This window comes from Mytilus edulis, chromosome 8 (genome assembly GCF_963676685.1).
Source record: "Mytilus edulis chromosome 8, xbMytEdul2.2, whole genome shotgun sequence".
NCBI classification, from domain to species: domain Eukaryota; kingdom Metazoa; phylum Mollusca; class Bivalvia; order Mytilida; family Mytilidae; genus Mytilus; species Mytilus edulis.
This window is the reverse complement of record NC_092351.1, coordinates 6,352,291-6,369,431: the sequence shown is the minus strand read 5'-3', so window position 1 is coordinate 6,369,431 and position 17,141 is coordinate 6,352,291. Positions and strand designations below refer to the sequence as shown.

Sequence of the window (17,141 nt, the reverse complement as noted above, 5' to 3'; positions counted from 1 at the left end):
TGAGCTGTAGCTGCTTGCATCGGTGTCAATCGGACTAATTGGCAAAGTTCATTACAACATATCCTTAATTGCAAATATATCCGACACTCATACCACATCTTCTTATTTCTATTAAGAATTAATCCAAACAAAAGGTATAATATATCCACCAAATATTGACTGATTTCAACTTTACAGTCATCTGGCCTATACTCTGATATACAACTGTACGATTGGAAAGATACAGAAAGACAACATCGTCCGACGTGTGTAATATCCAATACTTTGATGTCTTGAAATATACTATTAATTGAAGAAATGATATTCATCCTCCAAATACCAGACTCAAGAATTGAACAAATCTTGATTTGATTCAAAAAGAGGCTGGTCAGTACAATTATTAATTTTATTGATAATTAATAATTTATATCTGTAGACTGAAAACGAAATTAACAATAATGGCCACATTCGGATTAACTGGTCACTGTCACTCAATGAAGACGGAACTACTTCAGACGACTTTTATAAATGGTTATTTTTATGATCTACCCTTTCCCTCATCGTCCTCAGTCGTTATAATCTTACTGATAGTAAACGGAACTACTTACCAATATCCCATTTCCTTGGATCAATTTAAATCAACACTTTATACCTACTGCTTAATAAGTCTACACTATCCACATGTCTACACACGCTGAGATGTTCAGGATGATTTGAGAATGTGGAAGTTACTAATATCAAAGTGTAAATGTTTGACAATCTTGGTCCTCATTTGTGGATATATATTTCTGGCATTAAAAGCCTATAATAAAGGTAATAACTACACTTATTCAAATCAAATAGAAATAAATACAATTGTTTAAACTTCTCGTTTGAACTTAATAGACCACCTTAATATGTAACAAACCAGAGGCGCATTTAGTGGGTGGCCCACCCACACCCCTTGTCTTGGAAAAATTTGGTTGAATATATAGGGAATCACTGAAGCATGACCAGAGCGGGTCCCCTCTTAGGCAGTCAGTGGGCCTCCATTATTAAAATTACTGGATCCGCCACTGCACAATGTTTTTTTATTGATCAATGGTGTTGAATATTTTAATATGAAATAACGTGAAAAAAGCTGATTGAATACCAAAGTGATTATATCTGTGTCGGTGTGTAGCTGTCTTATACCCTCATCTCCCTGAATTCATATTTATAGAAAGCTCAACACACAAACAAAATTACGCGAGTAATATATCCCCCCTCGTTGGTGAACCTCTTTTTACTCAAGTTATCAAAACTACAGATAGAGCAAATGGAAAACAGAATAACCCATGAAAACTAAACATTGACCAATGAACCATGAAACGACCGTCATGGTCATATGATTTCTGCAGAAAGACATGTCCGACGGCACCTTGCAATAGTTCACACACCAAATATAGTTCAACAATTGCTTTAAACATCTGAGGAACAGATTAACCAATGAAAATCCATCCAATGAACATTAGACCAAGGTCAAATGAACCCTTCTATCTAGACTTTTACATCTTATCTGGCGCACATGATAGTTCCTAAGTTAACTGTTTATAGCTGTCAGTGTCTTCACTATAACCCTTTCTATAGTTTCAGTTGTCAAATCAATAGGGACATATCCCCACACAGATGACAACATTATAAACACTTCGTTCAGAGAAAGAAGTAAAAGCAATGACGGAAGGACAGGGGACTATACAAATGATAAACAGTTGTACGAAGGAGGAACAGGGGGTAGCCTTGATGATTTGTCGTTCCCTGGAGATACCCTTGGTGATTTGGCGTTCCCTGAGGGAACAGGAAATAGCCGTAATGATGTACCGTTCCTTGAAGGAGTAGAAGGTAGCCTTAATGATGTCACATTCCCTGAAGGAACCGGGGGTAGTAATTATTTATCGTTCACCGGTGGAACAGGAGACATAAGTAATGAAATATCAGTTACTGAAAGGACAGATATACAACTTAGTGATATTGTCAATAATAATAAATATTCATCAAAGGTACAACCAACGGCGGGTGAGTTTACAATGTACTAAATATGCGTTTGGAAAATATAGATCGCGACAACAAAACAACAGCACAAATAACCTCCCCCAAAAAAAACCACCTGGGGAATATCTCACAATCAGAATGCATCCATACAATAAAAAAAAGCTAAAACTCATTAGAAATATAAACAAAATATGCATATGAATTCAGCTAAAACAAAAAATATCAAACAATTACATAATTCCGACTGAACTAAGAAGAAACACAGTAATTTATATGGTGTTTTTTTTCTTCTTTTATAATTAAAATGCAAACTAAAAAGGAACAGATTGATTGCTAGTTTCTTTTAAACGTCCAGTGTCTCGAAGATTTATTAATGATTTAGTTAATACAAGCAGAAATGATAATTCCAAAATAATTAATGTCTATAGATCTTTATGGATATTTATTTGTTGTATTTTAAAACATCGCTTATAGTGATGATAAAAGTTCGATATATAACTATTTGTATATAATATTTACGTTAAGCACATTTGTTTTACAGGCGACAACTTTTGTAATAATTCTACGTGTGTTTTAATCGTTGGGTATTGTCGAGGTGGAACAACAATGGCGTTAGACGTTCTGTCAGAGACGGACGATTCGTTTGCTTTATTTGAACCGATCAGTGATCTTACATTAAGCTCAAACTTAAAAGTGCCAGTATCACTCTATAATGGAACTGTGAGGTAAGTCTGATTAATCATGTAGTCAAATTAGTTTAACGCTTTGCATTGTGCAAACCGGAAGTTCGGAGTTAACATCTTCTTCTTCTTGTATTTCAAAGAAAATTACCGAGACAAGCATTAGCCTTTCAAAAAGGGCTAGTCGACTCTTAGCTGATGAAAATGGAAAGTGCTCTCGCTTTGTAGATTAATTCATTTACTAGAATATCCACGTGCATCAATCAACAAATTTTACCACATACGTGAGGTCACACGTTATGAAGTAGTATATATCGTTTAACGTTGTTGTTTACGAAACTCCAGAAGATTCGTCTATAATATTTATAGATAAAAGTTACCTGTGTACCAGTATCATGAATATGCATGATTAATGACCAGGCAAAATCTAATTGCTAAAATAGAGAGGACAAATCCGATACTCTACGGGCATGATTGAAGGACATTTACTAGGTTTGGATTGTCCTAACCAATCAATAAACTTTGATTATTCACGTCTCGTAATATCTTCCAATCAGGTAGCAAGAAAAAATCACGCACTGATTGTCCATCGATCAATTCTAATATCGACTCCTAGGAGTCGATAACAATTCTAATATCGACTCGATAACAACTATTTTCAAATAAGCGTAAATTAAGACATCTTATGACACAGGGTGTGACTTGACAAGAAGATACTCTGTCACAAGTCTGTGTTTGTCCCTCATGTATGGCAAGTTAACCATATATCATATAAATTTTATCCGATCCCTTATAAAGTAAATAAGATATCAAGTATTCTTTAAAGATATTTTCTAAAACGTTATAAGATATCTTCAAAATGGGATAAATATAAAAACGGTTTAACATACTCAAGTTATAAAAAAAAATTAACTTTAAAAAAAGCTTGAAACAATGGCATCTCCTTCAAGTATTTATTATAGATCTTTCAAATCTAAATTATCCGCTAATGTTAATCCGAAGGTGGAAAGACCTTAACTCTTAACTAATGTAAATTAACTATTTTCGTCATTTCAGAAATATAACTACGATCACAGAGCTACCTAGAGTGCAAGCTGAGATGTTAATTCATTGGTTCAATTGTGATTTCACTAAAATTAACATTGGAGATTTGAAAAAGGAGAATTTATTACTGCACTCACGTGACATGAGATCGTATTTCACGTGTCTGAGACATGATTCTTTTTCTTATTGTATCAATAAACTAGAGCAAGTATGCTTGTCAAAGCCTAGAAGGATCATAAAAGTTATTCGTCTACAGGTGGCATCATTAGAACATATTCTGAAGCAAACTACTGACATCAAAATCATTTACTTGGTGAGAGATCCCAGGGCGACAACGATGTCAATGTTAAAGTATAAACTTATCCAATCAGTTGTGAAAGGATCAGAAATAATATGTAATAAAATGATGGCAGACAGAAATGCCACTAAACTGTTCAAATCTGTCTATCCAAACAACATATTCGTGTTGAGATACGAGACTCTTGTACAGAAACCGGTACAGGTTTTTGGAAAAGTTTTCAGTTTTTCAAATTTACCTTTCACGTTAAAGGTAGACAACTATATCAAACATCATCTCTTGGGAAGAGATCAAAGAAATAGAAGTCCGTGGCTTACAAAATTTGGAAATGCATTAAGAATTGCCAATACCTGGCGAACATTTATATCCAGTGAACAATTACATGATATTGACACAGCTTGTCATCGTACCTATAAGGCATTTGGTTACAAACAACTTGGTTTTACTTCCGTAAGAAATCTGGACATTGCGTTACTATAAAGAGGACCATTTTTGAACGTTTTATTTGTGCATGATGCTTCATTTATTTTGTTTTGTGTTTTTTTTATATTCGGTAAAAATCTCAGCATATGTGTTATGCTTTGCCGAATCAAAATAAAGTTTTCTTTTCTATTCTATTCTATACTAATTCTTCCGATAGCTTTAACTGGACGTTAAGCGACCAACAATTAATCAATATTCATAGCATATAGGGAATCAGATCTGGTAATTATAAACGGTCTCTATTGTGTCATAGGACGAAAGGGGACTGTTATCTAAATCCATTATGTTTTGTCCAAGTATTTCATCTGTGTTGGTTGTTTCTCTGTTTATGTGTATGGACATGTACCTAATCAGAAGTTGTCAATTGTTTCTGTATATTATGTTTGTTTTCTATTTGTTTTGTTGTTTTGCTCATAGATGAGGATATTAGTTTTCTCGTTTTATATGTCATGACTTTTATTGTTTTGTATAGCGGTATGGGTTTTGATCATTGTTGGAAGGCTTTAGTTTATGGTGATTTATAGTTGCTTACATCTGCATCATTTTGTCTCAAGACATATCGCTCTGTTTAAGCCTCCTAGATTTAACTCTTAACCTTAAATGATGCATACTTGGCAGAAGAGCACCAAATATCAATAACCTATCTTTTTGTTTGACCCAATCTGGAAAAAAAACTTTCTGAAACCCAAAGCAGTAAACTTCGGAAGACAGCGGAACACTGGAGCTTGAAATAATGGCCAAGATATACTGTCCTGCAAATTGTCCAGTGGCAACTATTTCATACAATTTTATCAGTTTTGTATTTACATTGTGTCAAAGATCACATTTTCATTCAGTGTATATCTGCTTGTTTTTTTAAAAATATCTTTTGATGAGTTCAGCCATTTCAATTGATATTTTATAGTGAGTCTTTCTATGTTGTGATGTTACACCATAATTTAAGGAAGGGGTGAATTGTTTAAACCCACTGCATTTGAGTTCTACTTAGGAACCTGTTGTTCAGTGGTAGTTGTTTGTGGTTTATAAGTTTTTTCAGAATATAGATTAGACCGTTGGTTTGAATGGATTAACACTAGATATTATTGGTGCCCTTTATAGGTTGCTGTTCGGTGTGAGCTAAGGCTCCGTGTTGAAGATTCAACATTGACCTATAGTGGTTTACTTTTACAAATTGTGACTGAAAATGAGTTATTTTATTGGTACTCATACAGCATCTTATATCTATATTCAGGAAGATCCTCAATACCAATCCACATATCAAATATCAATATGCTATAACTTATACCTACTTAGCCCTGCACCATTAGCCTGATGTCCTAGACTAGTAAAATTTTATGCAGACCAGTAAGTATTTGCAAAATATTGGTCTTCAAACTAGAAGTTGGAAAAGATTCTGTATGTAAACAATATCATCTATTCAACTTGATAAAATAAATCATTGAGGTTATTTGCAACTGTTACAAATGAGTAACATCAATGTCTACACTACTGCATGATTTTGAAGCAGTAGAGATAAAAATAGGATGCTTTCTTGACAGCTATGCTGCTGTCTGTATTGAGACTTCAGATCAAACATCGAAAATGTATGTAAAATTAAGTGGAATCTATAAATAACAGATAAATGGAGCGTTTTTATATTTTATTCTACATCAAAATAATGATTTTTGTAATGTCAACAATGAACAACGAAATCAATTGATGCATAAACAAAGCATTGTCGGACGATATCTTACAATTGTATATACATGATTACAGTACAAATGTTTTAAATGGACGTTGATGTCTGAAATGAATGTAATAAAAATGATCTTGTGAGTGAACATTATTAAATGCTTGGTATTTCAGATTTATCTGAATCTTTAGAGCATTCAATGGAGTTACACACTGTTAGACAGTTTAAAATGACAATAAAAACTGAACAATAAAATCTGTTATACAGTCAACTTCATTCAAATATTCTCAACATTTACTTAATACTATAAAGTGAATAATTTACACAGTTTAAATATAATTGACTTTTGGACCAGTTTTTCTTTATGATGATGGCAGTTTTTAACAAACTTGACTGGCTATACAGCATTTTTTTTAGGGGATATTTTTCATCATTTTCCTGAATGCCAAACTAGCAATAAAAAATCTCTTCTCAAATTACCCACTTTATATTAAGCAATTTAAAAATATAACCTTTAAAATACAACACTTGTCAGTTTTTTTATATTTAAAAGTTCTCCTTATTTTCAAGAAGAAATCAAGACCTAATCTTATTGATCTACAAAAATAAATAAATAACTTCATTTTATTCAATTATTTACATTAAAATTACTTGTCCATTTAATACAGAGAAGACATTTGATAAACATCATTGAGAGTAACATCTTACAATGAAGAACGTTGCTCACCATTGATAAATCTATTGTGCAGGAAATAAACCCTTTCCCTAGAATCAGTTTTTTTCCTAGCCATTTCATTTTTTTGCAAATAGGACTGTCCCATTAAATTACTATTTTTCACTATGGAGTTTATTCATTGAGAACTTTCTCCTTACAACCCAATCATTCATTGATTAATTTCTCTGTACCAAAAGGTCTAAGTGATAACAGTTGTCTTACCAGTGGGCAACTTTTTAAAAATCTTCAGTTTGCATGACAAGGCTAAACATGTCTATCACTTCCAGGGCATGCTAAGATTTTTTTTTAAGTAATGGAGGAAACACTTGCCACACAATTTTGTGTTTTTAATTTTTACTGTTCATGAGGTAGGTTCATAACAGAAGTAAAAGATTCCTGATAAACTAAACATTTATTTCTTACATGATTAAATTTTAGAACTATTTAACCATTGCCAAACAGTCAGTTACAATAGTGTGTCTGTGTAATTCATTTACAGGGGTAAAATATGCATGCCAAAGTCCTGAATTTAATATTGTTTCTTAAGTATTCCTATTATTTCTATGGAAACACAACCCAAAAGTAAATAAATATTTGTATAGTATTTCATCCAATGTCTACAAATATTTAACTTATAAAGGAAAACAACAAAATTCATGATTGAAGGATATAAAACCTGTTACGAACAGATCAAATTTGACCCTCAAAATGCCCTTGAAAACAAAATACATGATCTCCCTTTAATAATATCCCTTTGTTTTATCATTCTGATGACTTTTGCCATTTATAACTGAGTAATGAATGTCTATGGTAGCTGTTTTACACTCATAGTAGCTGCCATTTTTCTGTATTTATGCTGGTTCACAAAATTGCACAATTTTTATTCATGTCTTCTTTGGTCTGCCTCTCTTTTTTGTCTGAAAATTTAAATAACAAATATTTACTATAGTGAAACATGTTCTTTAACTGACATATAACCAAAATATTATTGTAATACATTTAAAGATCATGGAAATAAATTAGCTGCAATAGGAGAAGTTTGGAGATGATCAACTCTTATGAATTCCAAAGAAAATCTAATCAATATTTAAAAAAAAATCAAACTTAGGGAATGTCATGTATTCCAAAATGAATGAAGCAGGGTGCTTGGACAGGGTATATCTTAATAACAAAAAACTATTCTTTAATCTTCTTGTAGTAAGAACCTTTGTATTAAAACCCTTTGTATTAAAACTGGCTGCTTATGTTAAAACTAGATGTGTCAAAGCGACACAAATGGCCCTGTACCAAAAAGTTGAAAAATCCGCAATTTCAATAACACATATGAACACAAACATGATGGTAGTCTCACAAATCAAAATTCAGCTCAAAATCTGGAGGCATATAGAAAAAAAGTCTGTATAACTGTGATTTTCCACAATTTATCAAAGTCCAAAGCCCGTAATTTCGGCAAAAATTAGCAGAGCGGAACAAAACTTAAACTTGATCTGTAAATCATCATGGTTAACTCACATACCAAAAATCAGCCCAATATCTGAAGGTATTTAGAAAAAAACTCCGTATAATGGTTTGTTGGGGAATGACGGAATTAGGGAATTTTGGACAAGGGTAAAACTATATGGCACAAATAACTTTGTTGCTGGGCCATTTATAAAAGAATAAATATTTCCATATTTTGAAATAAGCTGGAATGTCTCTTTCATATGTTCAACTTGAATAATTCATTTTTTTACTTTTGATTGTTAAAAGTATTATGTATCCTAATGTCTGAAAAAACAAATATATGGGTATATTATTGCCTCCTATAAATTTGAAATACTTACACTATCAGGTGTCTTAGTTTTGATACCTATTGATGTCCCTGATTTAGGTGTTGATGCAGCTGACGATGTTTCCTGACTATCACCATCAGACACCCCATTTGGCAAATTTTTACCTTTCCTCCTAAAGAACAAAATATAACTTGATATAATCAAATTTGAATAAATATCTGATTTAAAGAAGTCAACAAAACAAGTGCAGTGATTGGATTGCTTGCCTAATGTCCAGCAGCAAATATTTCACATTTGCTCAAGACAAGAGCATATCAACAACAAATACAACTGGTAGGTTCTTAAGGTAAAAGTCAACTGAGATGAAGAGCAGGAAATTTAAACTGCCTTGGAAAGTAGGAATATGATAGATAGGCACAGAAATTTTGGTGTTGCACATGTTCTTTAAGGTGCAAGGGTGGAGGCACTCTCTTTACACATGACATGGGATTTTACATGACCATTCTGACGTGGTAAATGTTTTTATACATAATAGAGCCAAAAGAACCCACTTTGACAAAGGTTGTAACTGTCCTTTACTGCCCATTTAGGAAAACCAATGAGACAATATATCTATAAACCAGTCACCCTAGGTGTGGGATTATAAATTGAACACAAAGTATACTATTGTTTGTCTACTTACACATTTTTGGGAGCTGATTTAACATTGAACTGGTCAAGTCTTGTCTGTTTTGATGCAGTTTTTCTCACATTTTTTTTCGTTTTGTCTTCGGGAGGTGATTCATCCGATTCTCCATCAGATCTGTTCAATTTACTCCTAGTTATTGTTGTTCTGTAAAATAATTACATAGTCATCATGAAACAAAGTAAATAATGATTGATTGACCCAAAAGGAGTAGGTCCGGTAAGGGCCGATTTTGGCCTAAAATATCAGGTTCATCTTACGAATTATTTTGGAAACTTTTAAAAAACTTTAGTGTCTATTTCAATTGATTCAATTAGTTTATGTGAAAGATTTTAACTGATTAAGTCATTAAAAACGCCCCAATTTAAACTAAAATATGAAAAATCTATCAAATATGCAAACAATCGTCACTTTTCAGATGGTTTTTGTCAAAAATGAAAGTGGCCGCATCTGTGTTCATCATCAACCTTTATATATGTTATGTAATATTATCAAATACAACTTACATTTCAATATTATGAATGAACATGAATGCGGCCACTTTATAAAACCGTCTAAAATTTAACTAAAATGCTAAAATTATGAAGATATCAGTAATTTAGCATGACTTAATGATGTTAGTACCCGATATATGTGCATTGTATTGTAAAAAACAGCCCATATTTGTGTATCAGAAGCATTCTACTTTCCAATAAATAGCTAAAAGATAACATTTTCACAATTTTGTAAAACTGCTATATTTTGAGGCCAAAAAGGGGTCTTACTGAACCTACTCCTTTGTAATTTCTGACAAAAGGGCATTGAAAACTTTTATCAAAATTTAATCTGTTCTTATTTTGGCAATTGTCATTTCTATCTAAATTTGGACATACCTGGAAAATAGGAGTTTCCAGATCCAAGTCTTTCATGCAACTTCAAATACAAATACTTTATTACATATAAATGCAATTTAAAGGAACTGTTGTGAGCTTATACATATATAGAAATGGTAATGTTGTAGTATTTCTAAGATATATTGCATTGAGAGTAAATCATAAATCATATAAACTCACTTCTTTAAATTATGCGGGGATTTCTTTGGAGTAGATTTTGCTGATGATTTTGCTGAAGATTTTACAGATGATGAAGATGATTTTGTTGATGACCTCCCTGGAGAACTGGGTGTAGAACAATCACTAACTGATGGACTGAGATTCTTTAAGGCGGGACTGAAAAATTCAATCATTGAAATGATATAGAAAAACTTGTAAAAGGAAAATTACATACACATCAAATTAATGGAAAACAACTGTCATATTCCCGACTTAGAATATATTTCTTTATGTAGAAAATGATGAATTAAACCTGGTTTTACTTTAATAGCTAGCTAAACCTCTTGCTTGTATGAGTCACATCAATTTCCATTATATTGACAATAATATGCAAGTAAACCAAAGTTATTGGTAAAAATGTCAAAAATTGGACAGATTCATTATAAATAAATCAACTAAGAATGTTGTATCCTCTATGAAACATTTGCATTATTTTTGGCCATATTAAACATAAACAAAGTGAATGAAAACAAGTCCTTCAATGAACAAGCTCACATCTATGTTCCCCTATCTCGGGATAATTAAACTTGTCCTTTTTTACGAGTGGATACTTGCATCTTCTTTAAAATGATCAAATTAAAACAAAGGCAAAATCCTCTGGACCACAAAGTGATAATAGATGAAAGGTTGAAACATCTTCTATTTTTGTCAAGTGAGTATAAATATCAATGAACATTTTCTACACAACTAAATACTCACGTTAACTTTGATTTTTTGACAGGAGTACTTTCTTTGGAAACACTTTCAGTTTTTCGTTTCCTTCCTGGCTTTGGAGAATCTGAAGTAACTGTGGAATCTGTTTTTGCACCATTCATTAATGACTTAGACTTCTGAAGTGTGTCCTTTTTTGAAGTCCTCACATTGGACTTAGAATTTTTATCACTAACATTTTTTGCTTTTTTTGCTTTAGGTCCTAATGGAATTTCCTGCGATTCCTGTGACTCAGAATTAGCCACTGAACTATCATCCTCCTCATCACCGTCTGATTCTTCAGTGTCCATTGATTTTGGCACATTTTTACCTGAGCTTTTTGTTTGTTTTTTGTTACGCACTTTTGCTGTTTTAGGTTCTTTGTTTTCATCCTTAGTGTCAGTATTAAGTTTTCGTTTCTGTGGTTTTTTCTTGTCCACATTTTTCCCTGAATCATTTTTCTTCACAGAATCAGCACTAGAATTCGGTGAACTTTCTGTTTCAGATCTGTAAATATGTAAAAATATTTTATTTATGAAAGTTATGTGGTATAACTGTCTTCAACTACTATGGAGACCTTCTTTATTTCCCATTTATTTATTTTTACGCCAAGTTCTGAAATTTCTGTGACAACATATGCAGTAATGTCTAAACTCTTATATTAAGTTATATTAAGTATATTAAGTCTAAAATACTAGAGTACAAACTCACATTAGGTTTCTATGTAAATATGTGCAGATTGTCAGCCATTTTACACTCCTGACAAGAAGTTTCTATGACAACATGTCTAGTACTTTCTACATTCCTGAAACACTCACCCAACATCCGTTTTCTTTGTCTTTGGTTGTCTCTGATCCCTAGGAGATGTAGGAAGTGGATTAACCACTGGTCCAGGACTCTCCACAATTATTTCTGTGGTCTGACCTTTACTGGTGTTAGCTTTTCCTGAAGTATCTATCAAGGCATTTACACCCTTCCTCTACAATACAAATATATTCAAAAAACGGAGGACTACATGTATAAATTCTCTGTCAAAAGTACTGTATAAAGATGTATGTGTACATTCAAAACTTCTGTAAGAAATCTGAAAAGCCTAAATGGACTTTGAATGTTAATATGAAATCACTTCTTTTTCAATCCTTAACATATACATTGACAGCTTTGTGTTGAAGACCATACTTTGACCTATAAGCAGTCAGGGGACTTACTGAAATAAGTGATTTTTAAATCACTCATTTGAGTAGCAAATTCGAGGTTTTGTCACAAATTGAGATTTTGTAGTTTTTTCAAAATTTTAAACACATAGGTTTAAATAATATCTTTAAATTAGTAAAATTAAAAAAAATGAACTTTTTGCTTCTTTAAAGTAGCAAGGTTTATGCCTTTGATGCTATTATTTAGCTAAAAAATTCTATTTTAGTTGAAATAATGCTATAATAATGGCTTTACATAATGAACTGATACTTTCTTAAAAGATTTTTCCCAGCAGTGGGAGTATTTTTCCTGCGAAGTTCAAGGTTTCATCTTTCAGGTTATGTAATAAAATTCTACTGTTCGCGATAAAAATTTCACTGTTCAGGGGTGTTGAAATTAGTGGGGGTTATTAAAAGAATGATACTTAAAGAAGTGATTTTTGGGAAGGAAATTGAGGTCTGATACTTGAACAAGTGATTTTTATGTCATTATCCTAGATTCAGTACAAGGTCATCACCTGAAATGACCTGGTCATCCTAGACAACACAGATGTTGGTTCTGATAAGTTTAGAAACATAATGAGTCCCTGGATCATTAGTATTCTATATTTAAAGCTACAATAAAATTAAATCACTTCTTTTAGTGATTAATTTGTACTACTTAAATAGGTGATTATTAAAGAAAGACAACTCTAACATCCAACCTTTATGGAAATAATGTTACTTGAATCAGTGATTTAGAAAATCACTTATTTAAGTAAGTCCCCTGACTGATAAGGGATTACTTTTACAAACTACAACTTGGATTCAGAGTTGTCTCATTTGCTCTCTTTCCACATCTTCTTACATCTATTTCCATCACTGAAATTTAAGTCCAGTGAGAAACTGTCTGCTTTCCAAAAGACAAATGGAATAGTCCTACATGCAATGAGTGTGTAGCCAACTTAATCCAAAATAGACAAATTGTATGTGTACATTTTACACAACTTATGGCCTTCAAGTCTAATCTTTAATGGGCAACTCAAACCAAAATAAACAAAATAAATAGACAAAACCTTATGTGTACATTATATATACCTTATGGCCTTCAAAAGAAAAGTCTTTAGGTAGATAATTCTGTGTATTGCTGTAACTCTGAAAGAAATATGTTTGTATAAACTGTTAAAGTAGGTAGGTAGGTACAGGTCAATTTGAAATAAAAAGGTTAAAACATATATGTTGTAAGTAAAAATTGTTCCATTAAATAAAATCACTAGCCAGTCAACACTGAGTTTGTGAGTTCGAACCCCACTCATGCAGGTGCACTCGACTCCAATCTTAATTGACTAGGATTGTCAGTTTTCCTATCGAAGATCGGTGAAATAGCATAAATGCAGTGCTTAAAAGTGGCTTTAAAACACCAAAAATCAAATCTGGTGCGATCCTGATAAAAGTCTGAAAATTGGGACTGTCACTGGAAAAAAGAAGTGGAAATAGTCTTCCAACAGGCTACCTACACATCACTTAGTGAGTTGTTACAAGGGTTCTTTGTTCTCCAGATACCCCATGTAACAGTAATCAACATATAATCCTACCTTATCTGGTTTAGTGAAGTGTTTAGCTGATAATCTTGGTTCTACAGTTACATCTTTTAGAGTAATATTACCACTCTTACTATTCAGTAATCCCAGAGCTACATCACATACAGCATACAGTTTCTGAAATAATAAAATTACACAATATAAAATCAAGTCATCAGTAGCAACATATTAAATCTTAAAAACATTGGTTAGACAGTTCAGAAATTATCGCATGGAAACTGCTGGTATATGGTTCAAGTTTTAAAACAGGAGGTTTTTCCTTCAGAAAACCCAGTTACAAATTTCCCCACTTTAGCTAAACATACCATATTTGTTTCTTCATCATCTGGATCCTGAGCATCTTTTGTCTGTTTAATATTCTCGATCATTCGTCTAAAGAAAGTGTAATTATAGTCTTCACTCTTACTGATCAAAGGCTCCATATTAAACCACAGACATCTGAAAACAAGGATGTGTAATTATGGTCCTTTCTCTTTGACTCTTTGAAAATTTTTGTAAGCTCTGTTATGGCAATAATAGGCGAAAGAAATTTCAATGGACAATAAAGTTGATCAGAGGTGATGTGAATTTAAATGTAACCCTGTCAAAATATCATTGTTATTCCTATAGCAATACCAGATTCTTTACCTCTTTATGTGTATAGATTGACAAAAAGATTGATCTTTGTGAAAGCTTATCTATCACTACTATAATGTTCACATTTGAGCATATGAGGTAAGCAAATGATCCCAAAAAACTTCCTCTCATAAATGACAGCAAGAACTACCTTCTGAACCTGAGAGGCCAAGTACAATACATATTACTTACTCTTTAATATTTTTAAGAGGTTCTACTTCATCGTGTTCCTTTAGCTCAGGGTCATGTGCTAGTAAATGTATAGTGTACGGCATCACATAGTCGGGTAAGAAATGGAATATTCTTCCTGAAATACATTTTAATTGAACATGTTTATTTCTGTAATCATGAAAATAAAATTCCACGTTTAAAGAAAGCATGGTCGACATCTTATTAAGTGTTGATGTATCAGACATCTTTATAATTAAAGATATAAACCTAGGAAGATGTTGACTCTCATTTAATATTTGTTTTTTGTAAATTGTATTATTATAAATGAGGCTGTTAGTTTTCTCATTTTAATTGTTTCACATTTTCAAATATACAGTTTTGGTTACTCTCATTGTCGAAGGCTATACAGTGCTAATTGCTTATATCTACTTCATTTAAACTCTGGTGGATCAGTGTCTACAGAAACAGTTGTATATACAAGTTAGCTCTTTGATTCATAAGACTAACCTTGAATGGATGGATTCTGTTTAATGTATTCCCTTCTCTTTGTGATATTGTTCTGTAGGAATTGTTTGATCTGTGTCCGCCGTTCCCTCATTGGATCGTTGGCAGCCAGACAAAATATTGACATGTACTGGAGAGGTAGTCGAAGTGTGAGTAAACTTTTGTGTAATTTAAGAGAGAATATATGACGTACATGGTAACAGCTATCCTGTAAATGATAAAAAAAAATATGTAATTTGAATAAGATTGTAAAACAAACATGGCTACATCAATAGTTTCAGATAAGGGTGAAGGTTGGTACCTATTAAAACTTTTAAACCTGCTTCAATTGTTTGCACCTGTCCTAAGTCAGGAATCTGATGTTCAGTAGTTGTCGTTTGTTGATGTGGTTCATAAATGTTTCTCGGTTTTTTTTTATACAGATTAGATAGTTGGTTTTTCTGTTTGAATGGTTTTACAATAGTCATTTTGGGGCCCTGTAGAGCTTGCTGTTCGGTGAGAGCCAAGGCTCTGTGTTGAAGATTATACTTTTTATAAAGTGGGACTTGGATGGCGAGTTGCCTCATTGGCACTCATACCACATCTTCTTATATCTATGGCTACATCTTCCTACATTAAATGACTGAACATTTGTTTCTGCATTGGATTTTTTTTTAAATTCAATACGGCCATTTGTAAACCAAAATTCTTTTTTGATATGTGTGTAGAGACTGATTTTTTAAATGTTAACTAGATATCATTGAGATGGGAGCCATCTCTGTGGGCCCCGCTGTGAATAATGTGCATTAAAAAATTGTATCTTTACCATAGGACATGGGTTTGTCAACTGAAATCAAAGTTTTTGACCTTGACCTTTGACCTAGGAAGTTGTAAATAAATTATGACACACCCTTTGGTGTTGGTTTATATACATGTCAAGTATAAACTTTGAAATGATAACGGTTCTCAAGATATAGAGCGGACACGATCTTTACCATAGGACATGGGGTTGTCAACTGAAACCAAAGTTTTTGACCTTTAACTTTGCCCTAGGCAGTCGTTCATAAATTATGACACACCCTCTGGTGTTGGTTCATATACATGTCAAGTATAAACTTTGAAATCATAACAGTTCTCAAGATATAGAGCGGACACGATCTTCACTACAGGACACAGGGTTGTCAACTGAAACCAAAGTTTTTTTGACCTAGGAAGTTGTACATACATCATGACACGACCTCTGGTGGTGGTTAATAAACATGTAAAGTATAAAGTATGAAATCATAATGGTTCTCTAGATATGGAGCGGACACAAAGTTAAAGTGTTACGGACGGACAGACTGATCACTATAGGGCGACCCGCCTTGACCTAGGAAGTTGTACATACATCATGACACGCCCTCTGGTGTTGGTTAATAAACATGTAAATTATAAAGTATGAAATCATAATGGTTTTCTAGATTCGGACGGACGGACAGACTGATCACTATAGGGCGACCTGCCTTTGACCTAGGAAGTTGTACATACATCATGACACGCCCTCTGGTGTTGGTTAATAAACATGTAAAGTATAAAGTATGAAATCATAATAGTTCTCTAGATTCGGACGGACGGAGGACAGACTGATCACTATAAGGCGACCCGCCTAAAGGCGTAGCCCTAATTATATCATCTTTTATTGTTGTTTTTTTACATCTAATGAAAAACAATAACATCTTTATCCTCCTCATTGACTGGTCCATGAATAATAGCTACTTGATATGCCATGTTTACTTTAAGTGAAGTAACTACTCTATACTTACATTCATCAACAAAGCCAAGGCTTGAAACTGTTCATGTGTAATGATATCAGAGAAGCATTTCTCCTCTGCTAATTTGATCATACAACAACCAGCTTGTAATCTCAGTCTAGCTAATTCTGGTTTACTGAAAATATAAAGATAAATTGTTAAGAGTTGTTCTTATTATACAATTTTTTCA

The 17,141-nt window shown here is 32.8% G+C and overlaps 2 protein-coding genes across 3 annotated transcripts in view; one reads left to right on the top strand and one right to left on the bottom strand.

Annotated features, from left to right (window-relative positions):
* Positions 1–698: 698 nt before the first annotated feature.
* LOC139486706 (carbohydrate sulfotransferase 4-like) lies at positions 699–4,491 on the top strand. Its single transcript, XM_071271628.1, has 4 exons — positions 699–792; positions 1,588–2,013; positions 2,531–2,714; positions 3,726–4,491. The coding sequence occupies exons 1-4, from the start codon at positions 699–701 to the stop codon at positions 4,489–4,491; spliced, it is 1,470 nt and encodes a 489-aa protein (XP_071127729.1).
* Positions 4,492–6,116: 1,625 nt separating this feature from the next.
* The window catches only part of LOC139484689 (sister chromatid cohesion protein PDS5 homolog B-like), a 33,279-nt gene continuing 22,254 nt past the window's right edge, over positions 6,117–17,141 (bottom strand). For both annotated transcript variants that reach the window (XM_071268555.1, XM_071268554.1), the window contains exons 23-34: positions 16,964–17,087; positions 15,186–15,390; positions 14,700–14,814; positions 14,198–14,330; positions 13,887–14,009; positions 13,390–13,446; positions 11,938–12,098; positions 11,129–11,626; positions 10,391–10,546; positions 9,336–9,485; positions 8,705–8,825; positions 6,117–7,798 (exon numbers count right to left, since the gene is read on the bottom strand). In XM_071268555.1, coding sequence (XP_071124656.1) covers positions 7,766–7,798; positions 8,705–8,825; positions 9,336–9,485; positions 10,391–10,546; positions 11,129–11,626; positions 11,938–12,098; positions 13,390–13,446; positions 13,887–14,009; positions 14,198–14,330; positions 14,700–14,814; positions 15,186–15,390; positions 16,964–17,087 — 1,876 coding nt within the window. In that variant the 3' untranslated portion in view covers positions 6,117–7,765. The remainder of the gene's footprint in view (positions 7,799–8,704; positions 8,826–9,335; positions 9,486–10,390; positions 10,547–11,128; positions 11,627–11,937; positions 12,099–13,389; positions 13,447–13,886; positions 14,010–14,197; positions 14,331–14,699; positions 14,815–15,185; positions 15,391–16,963; positions 17,088–17,141) is intronic.